The sequence below is a fragment of the Brachionichthys hirsutus genome, chromosome 16 (assembly GCF_040956055.1).
Source record: "Brachionichthys hirsutus isolate HB-005 chromosome 16, CSIRO-AGI_Bhir_v1, whole genome shotgun sequence".
Lineage (NCBI taxonomy): Eukaryota > Metazoa > Chordata > Actinopteri > Lophiiformes > Brachionichthyidae > Brachionichthys > Brachionichthys hirsutus.
The window spans coordinates 2,474,964-2,497,140 of NC_090912.1; the positions used below are offsets into that span (position 1 = coordinate 2,474,964).

Genomic DNA, 22,177 nt, shown 5'->3' on the forward strand with positions numbered 1-22,177 from the left:
ATATAACAATCAAATTTGTGTTGTTGTTTTTTTTCGTGTTGTTAATAGTGAGTGTTTTACTTTACTTCGCATCGAAACTCGTGATAATAAATTTGCATTAAGTCTCGGCAAAAATGCGTGTTGTTGAAAATCAACACGAGACACATTTAAGTTCTCTGTGCGCAAACAAGAGACAGAGTGATACCTCTCCTTTTTTTCTGCCCATCCCCACTGACGTAGGGGAGCTTCCGGTTTCGTATTTCCGTATACAAACCCTGGGCTGGTGACGTGTATTCGCCACCAGCGCGTTAGCTACCTAGCGTACATAGCCGCCTGTCGGATTTAACGCGTTATTATTAGTAAAGTGAAACGAAGCATCTCAACACATCCCGGAAGATGGAGACACTTTACCACCAGACGAACAAGTGAGCGTGTCCGCATTTAGCAAATGCATTTTACAACTCGAAAGCTAATGTTAGCTAACGGTACGTGATTACCAGATGTTTGAAGGTTTGCTTGTAACTACAGGGAAGTAACGCCAACGTAACGGGATTATAATTCTTTAAAATCTTCACACACTTGTTAAATACTCGTAAACTATCAAAATCCTGACTTATCAAAATACTATGTTTCTGCATCAGGCACATCCAGGAAGTCCAGTCTCTTATGGGCAGCCTGGAGAGGACGGACCGCCAGTCAGTACACTGTGAGTAGCGAGCTATACGTGTACTTCATTTAAGACAGGTGACGTGTTGTTTTTTTGTGCTGCTAACTTTGTATTAATGGCAGATGCTCTAGTTCATTGTCCGCAGAATGTTTTTTTTTTTATTCCAATTCATTTCAGAGCCTTTTGTTTTTGTTTTGTTTTGGCTTGCTCCGATACAATGACAGGGGAAGGAGGGGAAGGTCTTCCTGCTTGATGTTTCTTGTAGTCGGTGCCTGTCCAATCAGTTCTGGACCGGGCCGGAGCCAGGACAGGAAAGCAGCTGGGAGGGCTTCTTCTAGAATCTAGAGATAATAGTGGGAGCCAGGCAGGAGACAGACCTCCTCCTCCTCCTCCTCCTCCTCCTCCTCCCCCCTTCTCCTTCTCATGACGTCAACCTGAGCTTTAACACAGAGGAGGACATGCATTCTAATGTGTGCTATTTCCATTCTGAGGGTCATCTTTGAGCTGATCATTTGGATTAGATCCAAACAGAAAATGTCTTTTAATTCCTCTACTTGTATAAAAATAAATCATCGTGTTTGTAACAGCTCCCTTTTTATTTTTCATCTTTGACATTTCTTTAAGTGTTAGAGAATGAACTGCGGGCGAGAATCGACCAGATCTTCAACCATTTAGAACGCCTTGAGATCCTTGCCAACAAGGAACCACCGAACCGTCGTCAGAACGGCAAATTGTGAGTTTGACTTTGGTGAATTGACAGTGGCTGCGTGACCCATGCCTCATAGTGGGGGTAGAAGATGAGACGGGCAGCCCCGAGGAAATAAGTATTTCCGTCAAACAGAACGCATTAGATGTGAGCAAGCGTCCGTTTTAGATGATTGATGTCCACTTTTTCTACAAACGTTAATCGGTTTACCTGCTTTGCCATCCTCCAGGCGAGTGGAGCAGCTCAAGTATGACGTCCAACACCTCAGGACTGCCTTGCAAAACTTCCAGCACAGGCGCTACGCCCGAGAAGCCCAGGAGAGAGAGAGGGAGGAACTCATGAGCCGAACGTTCACAACCAACGTGAGTCAAATGTGCTGTTGGCGAGTAAACTTAGCTTCTTACTTTATTGGGCATGAATTTAAAATCCCGACGCGGTAAACAGACGAGCTAGTTTTCCCAAGTCTAACGTCCAATTGTCACAAGGTGAGCCACGTCGCGTGAAAGTAAAAAATGATTGTTGTTCAACAGGACTCCGATACCTCCATCCCAATAGATGAGACCCTACAGCTAAATTCCAATTTGCACAATGCGCACCGAGGCATGGATGAACTTCTGGGCAGTGGCAGCGGCATCCTCAACGGTCTTAGAGACCAAAGGTCTACGCTGAAGGTGTGTGCATCTGAATAAATAAATCACCTTCCTCAGCTGAGCGTGTGAGAAAGGAACGGGTGAAGAAAGGTATCTGGATTGACACTTAAAAAAAAAAGAGTTCCCTGCCCCACCTTCTCGTGACGGCATCGGTCACAATAGTCTCATTGTGTGAACATCCTCGGTTTGGAGGGTGAGCCCGAGTTTCCAGGGAGGAGATGCTCTTCTTATCAGGGTGTGTCTCTGTCGATTGGCCATCGTAGCCAATTTGTCTCGCCACGAGAAACACGTGACGGAGCGGTGCGTCAGCGTCTCCAAAATCAAATGAATTCGAGTGCATAACGAACGCTATTGTTACGCCTGAATTCCCCCCAGACGCCGTCTGTGCGTGTCTGACTTAACATCATTACCGTTTCCTCCCTCCTCCCTCCACAGGGCACCCATAAAAAGATGCTGGACGTGGCCAACATGTTGGGGCTGTCCAACACTGTGATGAGGCTGATAGAAAGACGAGCCACTCAGGACAAGTTCATCATGATCGGAGGCATGCTGTTGACCTGCGTCTTCATATTCCTGGTCATCAGATACCTGGGCTGACCACCATCCACCGGTGGTCACGGACATTCCTCAGGATGAAAAACTGTCAGAGCTGAAATTCTAATGTCAGATTTGAGCGATGTATTGCAGCGTCACAATTTGTTCCCACAAATCATTGTGGCAGAGGACGAGTTTTATAACATACCAGTATTTTGTTCCACATAAAATTCCAGGACTTTGAAATATCTCCCCCCTCCTCCAGATCTCTGCGATGCTCTCTTAACAAGCATTTTTTTTTCTTCTTCAGGAAAAACTAACTGTAAATGCCTTTTTTTTTTTTAAACAAAAGACTTATTTTGCTGTCTGTCAATATTGCCATTCGATTGTTTGAGTATGGTGAATAGAAAAATAGAAATACGTGTTTAAATACTCTGTAGGTTTCTCTAACAATGCTCCCTGGAGGCTACTTTGGTTCAGGCATCACTCGTCATAAACCAGAGGAAACGGATCTGCTCAGCAAAGCAAAGCGAGTACTAACTGTGATTGTTATACAAGTCTGTAAGATTTCTGCTAGGATCTAGCCTCACTATGTGACTGACTTCTACTCCTAATGAAATAAAATGTTTAATTTAAACTCACCTTAAATGAGCATTTGTGGCTTGACTTTCTCATGAACGCACGTCTTTCTCCAGGGCAGCAACAGCGACATCTAGCGGTTCATTTTCAACAGTGACGCGGAACATTTGCCTGTGAATCGTCACACGTCAAGACGCTTGTTTTGGTCACGTGCTGTGCTACGAAAAACAAACCGGAAACGTGCGAAAATTAGTAACAAAAGGACGTCTTTGGAGAACTCTTAAAAGGTGTTGTGTTTAGGAATTCACCGGAAGTTATGCTTTTATTTTCATTCTTGTTAAGGAAGTTGTGACCCCACAAAATACTGAAAAAGGACATCAATGCAGGATTTTTTTTATTTCTTTAGACAGTCAAATCTTAAAAAACACACACTTCCTACTGTCTGACAGACGCCATTTGCCATTTTCATACGATGTTAGCCGGGACAACTAAACACAACCTTCAGTAAAATGCCCTCCCACACCATCCACCTTGTTCAGTGCCAACCTTAAAACCTCTAGAATGTTAATAGGTTAATCTACAGCAGTTATATTTACAAAAATTACACAAAAGCAGAACAAGCCCTTCTCCAGAAGAGCATTTTTGAAAATAACTTAAAAACTGAAAAATACAATTATTGCAGTATACTACAATCTTGTTAGACGATGCTAACGCACCACCTCAATGTACAGGTTTCAGTGCAATTTATTTAGGTGTACCCTCACGGCGAGCATTGGGGATTTTGAAAGCCCCCTACTATCACCTTTACCCAAAACATGTAGAGGGGGAGTTCACGTGTGGTGATGTCATACCGATCTGGAAACCATAGCTGTAATTTTAAATGGTCATCATTGGTGGGATTCTTCACATTAAACACTGATAATACAATACAAATTACTGCATTACAAAATATCTGAGACTAAGATCCATCAAGTAGCCGTTAGAGCACAAATAGAACAGAAACGAGGACTCGATTGTCCCTAAACATTACAGAATTCATCCTTCCAAGAACGAAACCTGCTGTTATTCTGCTTCTAGCTTCGGCTGTGGAATCTTGTCTGCTGAAATGAGCAAAAAAAGACGTCAGAATATTATTTAAGGGAAAAACAAAAGAGCAGGTTGTTGTGTTCAGTATACCTCAAACGAGAATATAAACCAGTGAGTTGGATAAAGTCGTTACCTCTACATCCCATTATAACATTTCAGGGTAAAATATGGAACAAGCAAAAAAACAAAACAACAACAACAACCCTCACGAGTCAGAAGAAAATGTTAGTATTAATTTTGAGGCTAACGCAGGCAGCACCACTTTGTGGTTACAACTTCCTGCACTTCGTCGGCCAGTTGAAAGGCGGTCCAACGACGGCCTGTCGCGTCACTGCCAAGACTTCATCCTCAAACCCGACACAAAACCAGTAAGGTCAAGTCTTCCTTCCAGTGGTTGCCGTGACGCCACCGTCATCCTACTCAAGAGCCGTGATTCGGTGGGTGCTGGAGGTCCTGCCCTGAGAATATTGGGTGTAGCAGTGGGTGGAGCTGGAGGGCTGCCGCGGCAGCGGCGGCGGCCTGCGAGGGCCGTTGGGCAAAAAGTGTGGGGTAGAGGGCTGCGTGGGGGACGTGGTGGAGGGCTAACGGCGTGTGGTGAAGTGCAGAAGCGGGGATAATATGTATGGGCTGACCGGAGAGGAAGGCCGTCGGATGAGCAGGAATCAGTCCGGCGTGTCCCAGCGAGTGTCCCAGCGAGTGTCCCAAGGAATGCCCGAGGGATGGGCCCAACGGAGACAGCGAGATGGGAGTCAGGTGGTGTTGGGGGATGTGGTGTACTTGGGCCAGCTGGGCGTGTGCCGGGTGCGGGTGGTGCGGATGCCCTGGGTGGATGCCCATGGCTGCGGCAGCCGCGGCATGGTGCTGCAGAATGGCGTGCTGCACCGTGGTGATGGACGCGCCGGAGGCCATCGACACCGTGGGCTGCTGGATGTGGATCTGCTGCAGGGCTGGGTGGTGGGGAGTCGGCGCCAAGCTGGCAACGGCGGACGGGAACGCCTTAACCTGCTTTGCCAGAAGCTGCTGCTGGATGTGCTGCTGGGCGGCCTGCTGCAGCTTGCCGTATTTCTCCATCTCCTCTGGCGTGAACGTGATGGGCTGACTCTCCAGCGGAGCCAGGCCGTCTTCTTCTGCCTCCACGCCGCCGTCCTCCATGTTGGGCGGCGGGTACCCCGGGTAGGCGTGCATCTGGGGCTGCTGCTGCATCTCCGGCATTAGGGACTCCATCATGGCGTCCTGGGAGGGATCCTGCCCCATCTCTCCTTGGTACTGGGGCATCATCATGGCGGGCTCCTGTTCATACAGCGGATGGGGTTCTTGGTACACCTCGGCCTCCGCAGGGGGGAGCTGCGCCTCCTCTGGCACCTCTGCGGTCAGTGGGGCCTCCTCAATCTTCTGGACAGGTGGAGCCGGGGGCGGTGGCGGAGGAGGGAACTCCGTTATAGGCTCTACAATGATGACCTCTGCCTCCGCCTCAGAGCTCTTCCCTGGTCCGGACTTTTCACCGTCATGAGGTCTCGTCAGGGGAATCATCGGTTTCCTCCCCGCCTGCAGCTTCCCGAAAAGCGGCAGCATGGCTTTGCTTCCCAGAGTCGGGGGTAGTTTGGGACCGAAGTAGCCCTGTGGTGGGTCCTTAATCTTAACTCCAGACTTCTTTCCCGCGGCGGAATCGACGGAGCTTTTTTTAGACTGAACCTTCTCCAGTAGCTGGCGAGCAGTGAGGGTGTTCTTCTGTTCGCCTGCATCTCGGGATCCCCTCGCCCTCAGAGGCTGCGAGCCGGACGAATGGGCGTTGCGGTTGACGCCGCGCGACGAGGACGAACGCGGCGACTGCGAGCGGTAGATGCGAGAGCGGTTGAAGTCTCTGCGGGGCGTTTCGCTGTCGACCCGGGCCCTGGGGCCTCGGCGGCGAGGGGAGCCTTTTGCGGAGCTGGAGGAGTGGCTGGCGGAGCTGTGGCTCCGGCTGTAACTGCGCCGCCAGGATCTGGCGCTTGTGCTGCGGCTCCAGCTGCTGGAGCTTCTCGAGCTGCTCCTGCGGTGCCGCCGGTGCCTTTTCCTGCGGCTGTAGCTGCGCGAACGTGAGCGGGAGTCTTCTGAGGAAGAGGAGGAGTACTGCTGTCTCCTCGATCTCCTGCGACCTCGGCTTCCCCGCCGCTCGGACTCGGAGTCTGACGACCGTTTGGAGCGCCGTCTCCTGCGACCCTCCGTGCTGTAGTCACTGTAACTGTCCGAGTAGCTGCGGCTACGGCGGCTGTCGGCGCTGCTGCCGGCCGAGGAGCGCGCCGAGCTGCTCGAGGACGAGCGACTGTGGGAGGTTTGGCCGCGATGTTGCCGACGGCTGCTGCCCCGCCTCTCTCCCCGCCTCGAGGAGCGGCTACAGGACCTCCCTGACTCCTCGCTACGGTGCCGGCGTTGCTCGTGAGGGCTTGACCTTTGGTGATGTGACCTTTGGGTCTTTGAACCCCCTTCTTCTTCACTCTCACTGCTTGGAGGCCTGCCAGGACCGGGACTCTTTTGGGCTGAGGTGGAGCAGGAAGCACTTTGAAGCGCGCCGGAGTCAGTCTTTTGCCGCTTAGTGCTACTGCGCTCCTCTGAGTCGGCCATTTCGGTGACTTTCCCGGCTGCCTTCTCCTCGACTCCAGACTTGCAAGGCACTTCCTTCGTAGCACGTTTCCTCTTCCCGAGTTCGGCTCCTGTATTCCTCGTCGCCCCTCCTCCAGCGGCCACGGGCTGAACAGAAGCAGCAACAGGTTTGTCCTCCGACTTCTGGTTCCCCTTTTCATCGGCGGTTGCCTCGTCTTGATCGGTGGCTTTGTTTTTGCTCTTCTTCCGTTTGTGCTTCTTCTTCTTCTTCGGCTTGTCTTGCGTTACCTCAGTGTCCTTCTCCGCCTCCTCTTCGGCTCCTTTCTCCTTCCCTTTGCGTTTTGAGTTCTTTGCGGACTTCTTATGTTTCTTCTTCTTCTTTTTCTTCTTGGCGCTACTGTTGCCGGCGGCTGGCTCGTGCTCTTCGCTTCCTGGTTGGCCCGGCTCGCCCTTCGTCGCCGGCTTGTCTGTGTCTGTGCTGGTACCGGGTTCGGCGGTTGCGTCTACTTCAGTCGTCGAGGCAGTCTTCTCTTGTCCCTTGTCGTCGGACCCTTCACACGGCCTCTGGGACTTTGCTACTTTCCCTCCACGTGCTCCTTTTTTACGCGACAGCTTGAAGTCAAAGTAGAGCGGATTACAGCTGTAGGAGAGCGAAGGCTCAGCCTTTGTGAACTCCAGGAGCTCCGATGGCCACTGAAGGGTCGTGCTCTCGTCTCTGCTCAGAACAGTGAAAAATGGACCCGTGGGGATTTTCGGACCCGTGTCAGAATCCTGAGTATTCTGTTGTGCACTCTCTGCTTCTTGACTCGGGGAAATCGGCGCAATGGAAACTACATCTGTCGCACACGAAGAGACATCCTCTGCCTGCACTTCAGGCGATGGAGGGCTTAGATCTGGGTCGGGGGTTGGAAGGACGTCATCGTGTTCCGTTACGGTCTTGCATTCTGCGACACCCGTCTCCATCTGCTCGGAACTATCTTCTACGATTTTCTCCTCCTCTGCTTCTTCCTCGTCTTCCTCTTCGTTGCTTTGACACTGATCGGTGGCCTTCATAAACAGCAAAAACTGAAAGTGAGGCTTTACTCGGCAGTGAGCCGGCGGTACATAGTGATAGTACTGAGGCTCCTGGCCAGCATATCCTTCATCTTTTTTCATCATCATCTTCAATTTGTTGAGAGTCGAAGCCAGAGAGCCGCCGCCACCTCCGTCGGGCTCCTGAACCTCATCCGCCCCTGGCACGCCAACGCTCTCCCCGCCTTCACTTTCCTTAACGCTTTCATTGCTGCTGCCAGATGTCTCTTCCTGTCCTCCAGCTTTTTCTTCCTCCTGGCCATCCTCTTCCTCCATAGCCTCCTCTCCATGATCGGCAAACACCGCCGCTGCCGTCTCCAGTTTCACCGGGGCTTTCTTAGCAAAGGAGAAGGACACACTGACTTTGGATGTGCCACTTGGCGTTGGGGAGGAGGGGGTGGCGGCGTTCTTCCCAAAAGAGAAGCTGATGGTTGGACAGGGCTTTGGGGAGGGAGTTTTATCTGCCGGCGGTGCCTCCAGGGCTACGTCTGTCAACGCGGCGCTCTCGAGCACGATGGCGTCACCGTCTTCTCCATCCACCGCCACTGTGGTAGGTTTGAACATGGGCCCACTTCCTGGCGTGCTGAAACACAAGAATCTAAGGTGAAATCAATGAAATTAGAGGCGTGTGACGCTGCTCAAAAAACATCCATAATAACCCAGATACATCAAATTCAAAGAAGCGAGAGGATGTTATAGCATCGGTCTGGACACAAACATGCAGTTGATTCTTAAAATCCAGCCAGCAGGGGGCGCTGCTGGAGTGACTACTCACAGGTCCTGCTGTTTTCTCTGCTCAGCTAACTCGTGCAACCGACGCAGCATCTTTTCTCGCTTCTTTCCATCTTTCCGGGAACGCGATGACACATTACGGGCAAACTCCCTCTGCTTCAGCTCCTTAAGCCTCTGCGTTAACGACAAGACAGAGAGCAAGAAAGCCGGTGAGGTTCCCCTTCCTTTCACATTCGGAAGCAGCGGAAGGACCGATGGCCGGGCACCTGCTTGTGAGCGTGGTCGTACGAGTTGATGTGGTTGTCGAACTCCTGGTGTTTGGTGTACTGTTTGTCACACAGCTCACAGTAGAAATTGGCTCTCAGGTCTTCAAGAGCCTTCGCGATGGCTTTCTCCTTTTCCACCTGGTCCTACCGGAGAGAAACGCGAGTGCGAGTGCACGGACATTTACAGCAAAGGAACTCAAATCCTGCAGAACATCTCGTCTGCGGTTCCCTTCCAGCCTTAAATGCATTTATTAAATCCCGTCCACAAGCTACAGGACCAACGCAAACCGAACCTTGTATTTCTGCCGCTGTTCTTCCGTGTCTTCCTTCTCCACCTCGAGGACTCTTCGCTTTTCTGTGGCATCTTCTGCATAGTCCAGCTTTAAGGGACAGGCGCAGAATTTACAACACCCATAGGAAACAGAACCATTCCTAAATAATAGTTTGTGTGCCTGGATTTCAGGTCCGATAGTATCCAATAGTACTGATATATTAAGGTGGGAGCTCAAACCACGAACGCGTCACACTGCATCGAAGCCCTCAGTGTCAAGGATGAAATAAACAGCATCTTTACCTCCATCTCCATCCGTCCCATCCCCATGACATCATATTTGAGGATGATGGGCACCGGGTCGGTACGTCCTGAAGGAGAAGAGACAGAGAGAGGAACAGGTGAGGTTCTGAAACGGAGACGGGGAGCCATGCTCGGAGACAGTCTGTATTTAGAGCATAGGGTGCTGGGGTTAGAGAATTTTGCCTTGAGGTGCAGAGAGACCAGAAAGCTACAGTGAACCAAACACCAGCTATTCTCACCGCTTACTGCAGCCTCAAGGGATTAAAACAGCGGAACCTCGGTTCCCGAACATAACTCGTTCCTTATTGCTGTTAACCTTACTTAAACTGAACCTACTGGGATAGACTCCGCCTTCGTTCGCGTGTCCTCGGCTCCTCTCGTGTGTCCGACTTCCGACGCATTTTAAAGTCCATTATTTTGTTCGAAAGCCGAGTTGTTTGAGAACCGAGGTCCCACCGGACTAACTTATCTAGCCTTCTTGATCATTTGACCGGGCTGCTCATTTGCATTTTGAATGAATGACATTTAAAGCAATTTCTGAATTGCCGGTGAGGACATGAAGCGGAGGACAATCAGGTTCCCTAGAAACCAGATTGTCAGTTAAAAAAAAAAAAAACCTCCTTTTATATCTGACATTATAGCTGAACATGCCGCCTCTCCTCCACCGGCCCATTGTTGAAGCTCCGTCAAACCGGAATGCCAAGTTTCAACAAGGACGCAAGAGTTTAAGAGGCCTCGTGGCCCGAGTTTGAGAATTGCATCATCGTATTCTGAACGGGTTTCGACTCGTCCCGTGCACTAATCTGATTTGTCTAGTTAAGCCACGTTGTGTAAGCCGTGAAAAGAGCTGGATTGGAAGGAAATTAACTGTAGAAAAATAAAACAAACCAAAACAGAACGACCAAAAATAAAAAAAGAATGAAACATTTAAGATATGAAATACAGAAAAAAAAAAAACAAAACTACTTTGAAGATTGACACAGAACTGCTTAATCCACTCATAATCAGCCAAACAAAGCAGAGAGGAAAAACGAGAGTAAAAATTAAAAAAGGACACAGGCACTGAACTACAGCAGAGTGACGTCACAGGCCAGGTATCGCCATGGTGACAGAGCAAGGAATGGGGATACTTACCTGATAAAACATGGGTAGGGGCAGAAGGAGAGGGCAGGGGGGGACAAATGGACAGACAGACAGGGGAATCTCAAAATAAAAAAACAATATATATAAAAAGGCATAAAGATTATTTGGACTATTCTGCTGTCCTGTTGCCAGGCAGATTCAATCACAGATATTATGAATTCAGTTTGATTTCAGTTTTTTTTTTCTCATTAAACCATTGGGCATGTGGAATAACTCCAAACATTCAGTGGAAATGTATCATCTGAGTTTCAAGACTGCACCAAGTCGGGCAGGTAGTTAAAAATGACGAGGCTAACGAGGAGCTAGCACCGTGCATTTCCTACTTAATGTTTCAAGCCAGGACGACACCCGAGACCTCAGGAAACGCGTGCTAATAATTAATTTAATCAGGCCACTTTCAAGGACTTTCTTACCTTTCTGGACAGAGGAAGGTAACAGGATTATTATATGTGATCGTTTCTTTGTTTTCAGAGCCCAATGACATTTTAAAGATTTGTGAAATCATAGTCGCGTAAGCTTTGTAGAATATAGAACGGCCTGACCGGACTCTCAGCATCGCTGCAGCATCTGGGTGGCCTTTTTCATTTGAAAACTCCGACTGAAAGGTAGTTTTAATGCCAATGTGAGAGGACAGGACTGTCTGATATGCACGTGTGGTCGTGATCTTTGTAAGACCAAACATAAAATAAAAACCCAGAGCGGGTCAGTTAGCCAGCCCCGGAATTAAAGATTAATGAGCGATTACAGTCATTCCAAACTATCACCAATCTTTAAACACAGTGACAAAACGTTACCACATTACCCATTCCAGCGAGAAAGAAAGGGACCAGACAAAAACAAACTGTGCATCTAAAATCACAGGGTGTGTGAATCACAAGGTTATAAAAAAAAAGAAACTGAAAACAAACAAAAGGACAATGTTCTAAGATTAATACATATGCATGATAAAATACAAGCAGCAGATGGGAGCTAATACAGAGAGAATCGTAAGCCTAGGTAGCATTGGTGCTCTGATGAGAAGAAAACAAAGTATGGGGGGGGGGGGGGGGGAATTAAACTAAAAAGAAATCAAAAAGAAATCAAATGGGGGATAAAATAACATTTACCACTAAGTTTACCAGCAGCACAACATGGCCAGGATCAAATCGCTGTAAAAAAGAAACACCAATTGGTTAAGCAGGAAGATTGAGGCACATAGAGAGGGTGGGGCGGGGCTGTGAGTGTGGTTTATTACCAGAGGGGCATCAGTGTGTCGTCACCCCCCCCCCCCCGTCATCCCTTCACTCGGGGCTAGAAGCTTACAGGGATTTCCTCTCGCCACTGTCTGCTAGCCACTGGTCCCAGTCCCCAGGGTCCTAGCGTGTCGTCATGGTGCGCCTCCTCAGAGACTCTAGTTCCCCAAATGTGCCAAACCCTGACTCATTATACCCCCCCCCCCCGGCTGATCAGGAAATAATAAATATAAAATTTAGACACTTTTGCAGTGTGCATCATCAAATATCTGATACGACATTACTAGGGAAGACCACGCCCCCCCCTTTGAGCTTTTTGCATCACAGTTAGCCCAGTTAGCGATTCTCTCATTTCCCTGCTAGCTTACCACCAGCAAGCTTGTTTTTTTTTTGGTGTGCGTTTAACCCCCGGGAAACGTGAACACTCGACGCACATAAAACACACCTGAGGATAGAGCCAGCGGAGGCTTTGAGCAGTGCTTAGAGCGAGTCGTGCGTCGCTGCGTAAAAGTGTGTTACATTTCACTCTAATCGCGTGTGCGTGTGTGTGTGTGTGTGTGTGTTACCTCCAACACTGCTTAAAGCTCCAGGAGAGCGTGACAGTTTGAGGCAGGCAAGAGTGTGCACCTCTGGGGCAAACATGCTGTGCAGGATGGGGGCAAAGAAACAGAGTGGGGGGGGGGTGTAACCACGGGGACAGAGACATTTTCGGTGTAGAAGGGTGGCGAGGTTTTTCCCTGTAAGTCGACTCTATGGCCCGGTCAGTAACAGACACGCGCGCGCCCACAGACACACACATCGCAGACCAACAAAATGACCACACACAAGATAAAATAAAGAACATACGAGTTTCACAGATTCGGATAAAATAGAAACGGGCAAACAAGCAGAGGGGAGAAAATGTGTCTACTCTGAAGCCATTCAACGTCTGAGCCGTGGTTACAGCCAATCAGATACCCGACAGCAGCAACAGGAAGTCGAAGAGGAAAAAGGAAACGGACGCGTTGAGATGCTGATTCTAAGGGATGTGATGGAATCATGATTCGCTAAATCTAACTTGATTTCAAATTGATTTGTTTTGTTTTTTTGGTTCTTTTGTTCAAAATCGAAAAACTTTGTGCAGATTGAAATAAAGGTTTAGTGATTACAAAGCAAAGAGGAGGAAGCTGAGAGAGGCCATTAGCCTACAGTACACCGTAAGAGGGGGCGTTACATTGAGGTCAACTGCAGAGTGGGAGAAAGAAAACACACCCGTACACACACACATACGGACATACAGAGGGTTTCCAACAAACCTCACCTAAAAAGGGGCAAAAGGACAAAAGAAGAAGAACAACAAAGTCAATACAGTGAAAAACTTAAAAAGGGGACACAATGCTTTCACTTCAAAACTCAAAAACCATATCTTCTGTTGAGGAGGACAGGAAAACGATTATAATGACTATCCTGCAGAGTTCCATGAGACACGAGGGCTGTAACTGCATCGAGAGACCAGGCCGTTAATTCCTATACAATCTCATCTGCCCACAAAGAACGCTGCTTACATAACCAGACATAGGTGGCACCAGCCACGCAAGCAGGAGCGCAGTTGGCCTCGGAAAATTGTGTCGTCCTCAAAATGGAATAATTTAACCCGGCTCTGTTAAAATCAAGTCTTTTGAAATTTAAAGTGACTCATTCGCTTCACTGGCACCGCCTGCAAACATGCATGTGAAAGTGTAAGGCTGTAACGTGCAGGTCGAGCGACGGACACGAGCTACGACTCGGCACAGAAGACGGAATGAACGCGGGAAAGTCACGGAAATTAAAGCCACGGAGGAAGGAGACAAAACAAAATGTCTGAGATGATGTGGAAAAACAAGCTCCATCTTACAGACTGCAGGGACTCATCGGCCTGCCAGTGATGACATCGCTCACAGACAATGCCATTCATCATCCAGGAAGGGTGAGGCTACGAGGAGAGCCCTATGCTAATAAACGATAGAGAGAATAGATATTGACGAGGAGGGAAAACAGAGCAAAGAATCAAGAAGCATCAGGCAGTCTGCACCACTAGCTCAGATCCAAGGAGCCTACGAGCACAGCAGGGTCGACGTAATGAGGTGCTGATGTCAACCAATACCAACCCACACACCGGGATCTGCTCTGGCTGCTCTCTCACAGCAAGACAGTATCAACTTGGCCTTTATGCTACAGCAGAGTCCAGGAAATGCATCTTCCTAATGCAGAAGAGATTAGTTAAAAGGTTTCCGTCCTTCTGGAATAACAGTAGAGCTTTCCAGAACAAACTAGTTTGTGTCCGCTGTACCCACTAAAAGAAAAATGCTCATGTTTCAAAAGAGAGAGAAAAAAGATTTGACTATTGTAAACAAGATGCTTTTAATAATAATAAAAATAATAAAACAAAGACCCAGCCGATCAGAGAAATGTTTGGAGAAGGCGCGAGGCTGGTTGGCTTAAACGACTGGATGTTGCTTTCATCTGAAAGGCTGTAAAACTAAAAGCATCGCGGAAGACAAACACTTATCTTCCAGCTACTAACCTGCCCTCGTACTTTGCAAAGGCCTCAAGCACATTCTACTCCCTCTTTCAGTTAAAGGGAACTGGAACACGCTCGCTTTATATATACGTTTTTACTCAGCTGTAGACAAAACGATAGATCAGAGAAAGAGTGAAGAGAAAAGACAATTTCCTGATAATGAGAAAACCTAGAAAATGTGAAGGGGGGAAAGAAATTGATGGCAGGCGGTGCCTCAGCGCCACCGGCAAATATCGGATAAGGGTGTGCAGAAAATTGAGTCCTTACCCTGCATGGTTTTGCCAAGGCCTTGCCCCAACTTCCAGCCATGTTTCTGTAGCAACCGGTGCCCGATGTTATCCTAGAAGAGAGGAGAGGGGAGAAAAAAACCAAAAATATTCCAATAATAAGAGGAGCTTTTCCCCGTGTGCATCGGTCAAAAAAAACAAAAACAAACACAACTAAATGAAAGCAAATACTCAGATCACGCCATCATCTTCAACACAACCACCACCACTATCATTATAGTCATCCACATCACCTACAGCGTGTAACATCAGTGTCTGCCAGCACAAGGAGTGGCAAGGGGGGTTAAGGGTGGGAGGGGACAGAGGAAGTGTAGATTGTTCTATTATGGTGAATACATGAGGCTATGTGTAGCCTGTAAGCTAGCATACCCTCCAAGAGTGGAGGGTATGCTCGTCTTTCTTTAACGAGCATTTCTATGTTTTTGATGATAAAGATAACACATCAAAGTCACATCCACTAACTGAGAAGGTAAGAGGAGGAGGAAGGAAGGAGAGGGTAATATATGTATTGCAGGCATACATATATGAAACACTACAGAGCAAGATCTTAGTACACGTAGAGAGGTGCCACAAAACATGTATGGAAATCTTGCATGAACAAAACAAAGACCAGAATCGCCAAACTTGCTGTGATTTCGTAACCATGACGAGGGGAGCACCATGAACACATACGCAGCTTTCACAAAACAAACAAATATATATGAATAGCAGCAGGAAGAAACAAAAGTGGAGCTCGTGGGCCTTGGATTACCATTACAAGGCCCAGGGTGGACAGAATATGCAACGTGTGGGAGGATATGAACGTGTTCTGGTGGAAGAGAAGGAGACATTGTGCGTAGGCAGCCCCATTAGATATGCTAGAAATAACTGGCGTGTATGTTTTTGGACAACTCCTGCATCCAGGGGTCTGTTAGCAATGTCTGATCACCACCACATTATTCAAGAAAAGTGATGCTGCTAGCGAGGAGCTAATTTCGTATCGTTTTTAAATTAGAATTCATCAGCCGTAGCTGACCTAGAAGGTGGTTTTCAGCTAGAATAAACACGTAGAGAGATTTTGTAATATGAATTTAGTGACTTTACACATATACACGTGGACAAGATCAGGCAACGGATCCCGAGGACACAGAGGAGTACCAGAACACACCGAGCATGGATTCCTAGCACAAACTGGGGTCTGGACTAGAATGGGTCAGCAAGGAAACAAAGACATTAAGTGAAATGCAAGGATGTCCCACCACGACACGCTACAGTACATCCTCAAGCACAAATGAACAGGAAACAATGACATTTCTTAATAAGCAGTGTTTTATTCTGTTGTGATTATAACTATTCCAAGCTTAGCTAACATTCACCATAGTGCTGCATTCTATAAAAAAAAAATGAAAAGGAAAAATCATACAAACCAAACAAAAGGATATTTATAATCACAAAGATTGTGGAGGGGTTGAAACAAAACAGCATGCAGCTTTTTGTTAAAAGAGCTTTTAACAAAAAGGTTCGTCGGTGTTAGTAGCGCACTGTGAATGGTACACATACAGAGGGGTGGGGGCGGCTTGGTGGGGGTTAACAAAGCTCCATCTGCGTTAGTCTCAGGTGGATCAGGCACAAAGAGGAAGGCGATGGCTCAACGGGACTCAATTAGTTCTCTTTGACAGGAAAAAAGAAAGGCGATCAGGACGCGGGAGGACAGAGCAGGCTGAGCCTTGGTGTGGGTGAGTTTATACGGTGATGGAGGTGAGCTCGAAGAGGTGGGTCAGTGCATGTGAAGGGGAGTGGTAATCGCACACACGGGACACACCGCATCTCCGCCCATAAGGTATCATTTGGCTCTCTCAAATCAACCACTGGTGGTATTTATTTCGGAGCAAACTGTTGCCATCCTTTTGCCCCATTTTAATGTCTAGAAAACGTATTTTGGTCGGTAAAACTTTTCTTCACAATCGCAGACTAGAAAAGAATATATATCCAAAATATCAGGCTGATATTTACCTGTGAATCCCCCAAGTGAGAGGTTGAGTCTCTTCACTTCCTGTTTTCTGTCAGGGTTTGGCATTTTCTGCCTTCCTTTCATGGAGCTGTAGCTACTCGCTGTGACTGTCAGATCTCTTCCGCTCGATAAGATAAGAGAAGAATCTGTGCTGGGCCTCACAAGGTGCGGAGAGAACTGCCCGTCTGGATCACAACTGGGACATACGGGGCTACATTAACATGCTAACTGCCCTGTATAGGATTTCCCTGCACGCCATATGAGGGTGGTATGGCCGATCATCCTCCCCGGTGGATAGCGCGTCTCCTGACTTCACTATGAAGGAAAACACTGCAGACTTTGCTGCAGCAAATGTCTCCCCACCGGCGGACTGTCCCTCGCTGCAGCATTATGGTGCAGCGTCACGCTTTACGCTGGACAATCGTATTGATTTCTCAAAGATTAGCTCATCAATAAGTCCCGGAGTAAGTAAGAAAATAAAACGCAATTGACACGGCCTGCTTAGCGTCTACACAATCCCCGCTGTTGCATTTATTGTTCACCACATTACGCAGGACTGAACTACAGCTCCATTAAAATGAAATAAAAACCAGAAGGGCAGGTTGGATGAGGCACCAGTTGCAAAAGCCGACTATTAGATATGAGTAGAAAATGGGCACAGCAAAGGTTAGGAGGCGGAGATGAGGCGCAGACTGTGTGTTGAACAACTGATGAGTGCACCAAAAGAATAGACAGACGGACGAAAGCAACGGCGGCGAGTCCAACAGCAGTGCAAGTGGAGTGAAGGCATTTCCATACGAACCTGGCTTTAAAATACTGGGCTGTCAAAAAAACAGTCACACGTGACAACGTAAGAAACCGGCCAAACGCTTTCAACTGCAATTGTGCTAGCTTCTCTAGTGCTTAAAAATGCAAATCTCTCTGCTTTTAAACAATCAGAACACTGTAAACAAAAAAATAAAAAGGTAGGCATGTCAAAAAAGTAGAAAATGTTATCCAAACAAGAGAGATCGGGGGGAAGGATGCACTATTCTATCATTAGGACAGTGCAAGGAATGGGTGAGGGAAGTGATATGCAGGGGAGCCCACCTTGAAACCCCACAGCATTTAGGAATAACTTCTGTCCATGTGCTAAGGTCGATCATATATGAACAGCATGGGTGTTGTTTAGATTTCCTGAGTGATGTGTGGCTTCTGCGGCTGACCTCTGCATATCGCTCTGACGGGGTCAGGTGAGAGGAGGAGGGTAGGTTGGTGGGGTGACTAGATGAGGCAGGGAATGTGGGAGGAGAAAAGAGGCCGGGAAGGAAACTGTAGTAGTGAAGAAGTTAAAATAAAAATAAAATTAACCCCCCCCCCCCCCCACTTAATTCTACCAAGTTAATACATGCAATGCAAAAACAATGTTAGAGAGGAAGAGCAAAGACCAGAGGGGGAAAGACAGAAAAAAGATCCCAATAAAGTACCACAGACCTCCAGCTGCCTATAGATCAAACACAATAAGGGGCAGGAGAGGGGCTCCGAGGAGCCGGGCTGAAGCATTCACTGACAGGACCCGGATGGAACACTGGTGGAACTGCCAGAAATCACATCACCTTAGCGGTTAGCAACAGAAATGTAATGTAGCATTCTTATGATCTACAGGTCAGAGAAAATACCTTAATATTTGACACCATTTCAAATCAAATCGTCTACAATGATTTCCCTTTGAATCGGCAGCCGGCTCTTAAGGGTTGCACGGACGTGGATAAAGTGTTAATGAGAAGGCAACGCCAGGTGTGAAGTATTTCAAGTGAGCGGCAGCCAACGGGCCCCTGATACAGCCGCTAGTCCACAAATGCTTCAAGAACCGTCTGATACTGCAGCACGGCCCCTCAGCGCCCCTCCAAAATAATAGCGCAGGAGCAAGAAAACCACTCAAACTCCATGAGCAGACCACCTCCCTTCTCCCTCTCCACTCACAGTGGGGTGTGATTGTACCTACAAATGACAAATGGCACCGCAGAGATCTATAAAATCAATAGCTGTAGTTTGGTTTGGCTTCACCAAACTAAAAAATCTGGTCATACATAGTGAGGAATAATAAAACCATTAATGTTAAGTCTCACCCACCAATAAATCCTGTAATAGTTTAATGTTAGGTAGGGATTATGTGGGATGTTAATCTGTCATCGGCTGCTACTGATATAACAACTTGAGGTTTTGAACACACGGGGAAAAAGTGCAGCGACACCATTCTGCTTTAATCCTGGCCGCTGATGCGATGTGATTGGCTAACAAAAGCACCCCCAACAACGTGGGGATGAGGTGACCTGCCACAGCGTACATAGCGGGAGTTTGGGCCTGCTCATCAGAGTGGTACGGAGGGAGAAGAAGGGAAGGAAGACAGCGGCAAAGACAGAAAACGGAGCTGCCTGCGCTATTATCAGCGTGCCTCTTCAGCGAAAAATGCAGTCCCAGTTGCACAAGCACCATGCCAGCACAGAATGACAGCGGGTACTGTACACCGAATCACTGTGTAGTAGGGAGGGAGCGAGAGAGAGAGAATAGATGTCGAGTGTGACAGGAGTGAAACAGAAAGAAAGACAGTCAGAGAAGCGTTACAAGGACCCTAACGATAGGAGTAAAAAAGCAGAGCGTGCAAATACAAACCGGGTCATTGCTGCTTAGCTACTAGGGGCCAATTCGCTGCAGGAGAGAAATGTCGAACACCCCAAGTTGTGTACAATAAGATAACTGTCCTACAGATACAAACACTATACACTAACACAGAAATCCTAAAGCTACATAGAAACACAGTCACGCAAACACAAATGTAGCCTTTCACACCATCTAATGTGCACTCTCTGGTTCGCTAAATGGAGTGGAAGAAGCACCGCCCGATTCCTGATTAAGACAAATTTGAGCCGCTACAAAAGAACCAATGGAACGAAATAGAAACGTCTAAATGGAGCTCAGAAGCCGCTTTTCCTAATCTGCCTTTCATAGTTTTGTTTTGGTGCAATTCATGATCGCTTCCTTGTTAATACATTTGAATGAAAAAGGAGTTGATCAACGCAACACCGACTAGTCAGAGAGACAAAACAAAAATGCAGCGACTTCATGGAAATCTTAATTGATGCAAATGAAGCCAGGATCCAGGATGACATTTGACTTCAAAAATATGTCATTTCTTCTGAATGGTTCAAAATGGATGAGAAGATAAATGGTCGATGCAATGCTTTATCCACTCCACGCTTTCAGAGTCATCTCTCAGGGCAACGATGACTAACAGTGACTATTGGCATACTGATACAAAGCAAACGTTTATCTGTAATCTCTAAATGAAACAGATTTATCAAATAAATACATAATCATTGTAATTTTCACACGGGAAATGGAATAGGCAGATGACATGGGGAGGTGGGGGGGCCTTAAAGGGTCTCGATGGACGTGAGGCAAATGATTCTACGGTTAGGTGTAAAACAAAGGGCGTGTCCAAGGAAACACTGGATACATCTACATGGGTAGAATGGATGGAGTAAAAAGGTGTGGTGTTTATTCCTCCCTGGACCAATCATCCACTCTCACAGCTGGTCCAATGGTGCGGGATGACAGATGCAGCCTTACCGATTCGATGGGCTTGTCCAGGGACGCCTGCTCCAGTTCCAACTGGCCCTCTTCATACTGGTCAAAGTGATTCCCACCCTGAGTGACACACATTTAAAAGATCCATGTTTGAGATGTGGGGTACAGCAAGCATTAAGCACACTGACTGAAACTGGGAAAGCCTGTGTAAAAATAGATTCGTTTCATTCTGAGGGATACAGTTAAGCTAGCTAGAGCGAGGAATGAAAACATGACACGTTTGGGAGTTTTCGTCTTATACTGGCTGCGGTCTGAGATCGCAGATAGGCAGAAACAAACAGCTCAGACCTTGGTAGTGATGCTCCATCGCACAAACACCGTTATTAACCTGCAGCATGAACACTAGAGCTCCGTTTTACCAGCCCCATTGTGATCAGCACGAAACTATAAGCGTGTTAAAAACAAAAACAAACATCAAAACTGATGCTAAACAAGGAGGAAAAATATATAACCGGAATGAAGCAGTGCCACCTTTCACAAAAGAAAAAGGAAATCAACAAACAAGTTGACAATGACATGTTTATCTACCCTGCTGATAACAATGTCACTTCATTGATAAAATACTCGTGAGATGAACCAGGCACTTTCTCGTCGTGACTTTTTATTACTGGTCTACCAGAACACTATTTATTCCTAGTTTGTGCTAACTAGAAGCGACTATCGTTGTTCTGATGTCTAAATGATGCAGCTATTTCTTACTGGCGCTACATTTACCCAGTGAGTGCGCAAGTTAGCTCTCTGCTAGCTGGCGAACCATCGTTAGCATATGTCGATAAATAAGCAGTATACCCAAGGTCACAAACGAAATAGCGGGACTTCAACATGTCTTCAATCGTTGTGCGGTTGACTTAAGTAGCACGCATATTGTTATAGCGTATAACCGACGACGGGAGGCAAATAAAGCAAACGCAGGACGAAGTTATACTGCAAAGAACCGCAGTGCCTTCAGCGTCGTTAGCATAGCTAGCTTGCAGTGCTAGCAACCGGGTTCTGGACCGAAATGCACGATTCGGTTCGTGAACCTAAACCGTCCGCGGCGTTTTATCATGGCTCCGTATGCTGGAGCATCTTAGAACGCTAAAATATCTGCACATAGCCGGCTGTCTGACATGCATTACCTTGAAATCTCGATCTTCGTTGAACCTAGAAAACCTGTCGGCCATTTTCTAAACGCAGCAGCTTCTCCGTCTGTCCCACCGAGGCGACGATGCGCGCGCCGTCACATCAAACAACACGACGCCGCGGTGTCGTTTGATTTAATTCACATCAAATACATTTAAAAACTAAATGTTTTTGCCCAGAAATAGTTTCTATTTCAGTATAATTACCCTCAATCAAAGGATAGCTCGCAAATTTCGACAGGTGCAATCTAATTTCATTTTTGTATTGTAAGGTAATGGATGAAATATTAGGTGGAAGATACTGCTCATAGCTAGAAGGGATATTATTATTATATTTTTTTACTTTTTTTTTTCAAGTAACAGGAGACAATAGCCATTTTTTGGTACATTATGTACTTGATATGTATTTGACGAATTGCTTGATAGAACCCATAATGAATAGATAGATATCCCCAAGGTAAACATGATTTAATGTGGGATTCACAATGAATTCTAGATCAGTCAAACGCAAACTAGTTTATGAATACACCGATAATGTATTCAGATTTTCTATGTAACCTACTGAGCTTTGTTGCTGATGAATTATTATGTTGTAAGCATTTATACTTCACCTCATTAATTAGATTTCATTGTAGTATAATTTTCAGACATTTACATTACTCAGTTTACAACGTTACGATCAAGCAGAAGTGTTTTAGACAGTAGTTTATGGCTCCATCTTGTGGTGTGTCAGAACCCTCTGAAAAAAAAAACCCCTTGTGGACATGTGGAATAAATTTAATGCATACAGGAATGACATGCACATCAACTTAAA

At 47.0% G+C, this 22,177-nt stretch overlaps 2 protein-coding genes across 3 annotated transcripts; one reads left to right on the forward strand and one right to left on the reverse strand.

The window, feature by feature from the left end:
• The first annotated feature begins 284 nt into the window (after positions 1–284).
• On the forward strand, positions 285–3,143 carry gosr2 (golgi SNAP receptor complex member 2). 2 transcript variants are annotated; one of them, XM_068750130.1, is made up of 6 exons: positions 285–404; positions 621–685; positions 1,271–1,379; positions 1,582–1,714; positions 1,883–2,023; positions 2,438–3,143. In XM_068750130.1, exons 1-6 carry the CDS (start codon positions 376–378, stop codon positions 2,597–2,599), a joined length of 639 nt encoding a protein of 212 aa, XP_068606231.1. In that variant the 5' UTR covers positions 285–375; the 3' UTR covers positions 2,600–3,143. The 2 variants fall into 2 exon arrangements, with proteins under 2 accessions (XP_068606231.1, XP_068606232.1); XM_068750131.1 differs by lacking the exon at positions 1,883–2,023.
• Positions 3,144–3,472: 329 nt separating this feature from the next.
• On the reverse strand, positions 3,473–21,405 carry gpatch8 (G patch domain containing 8). The gene is made up of 8 exons (XM_068749688.1): positions 21,361–21,405; positions 20,225–20,302; positions 14,606–14,678; positions 9,425–9,492; positions 9,144–9,230; positions 8,851–8,994; positions 8,628–8,758; positions 3,473–8,435 (listed from the first exon to the last, which is right to left on the reverse strand). Exons 1-8 carry the CDS (start codon positions 21,403–21,405, stop codon positions 4,622–4,624), a joined length of 4,440 nt encoding a protein of 1,479 aa, XP_068605789.1. The 3' UTR covers positions 3,473–4,621.
• Between the last annotated feature and the right edge of the window lie 772 nt (positions 21,406–22,177).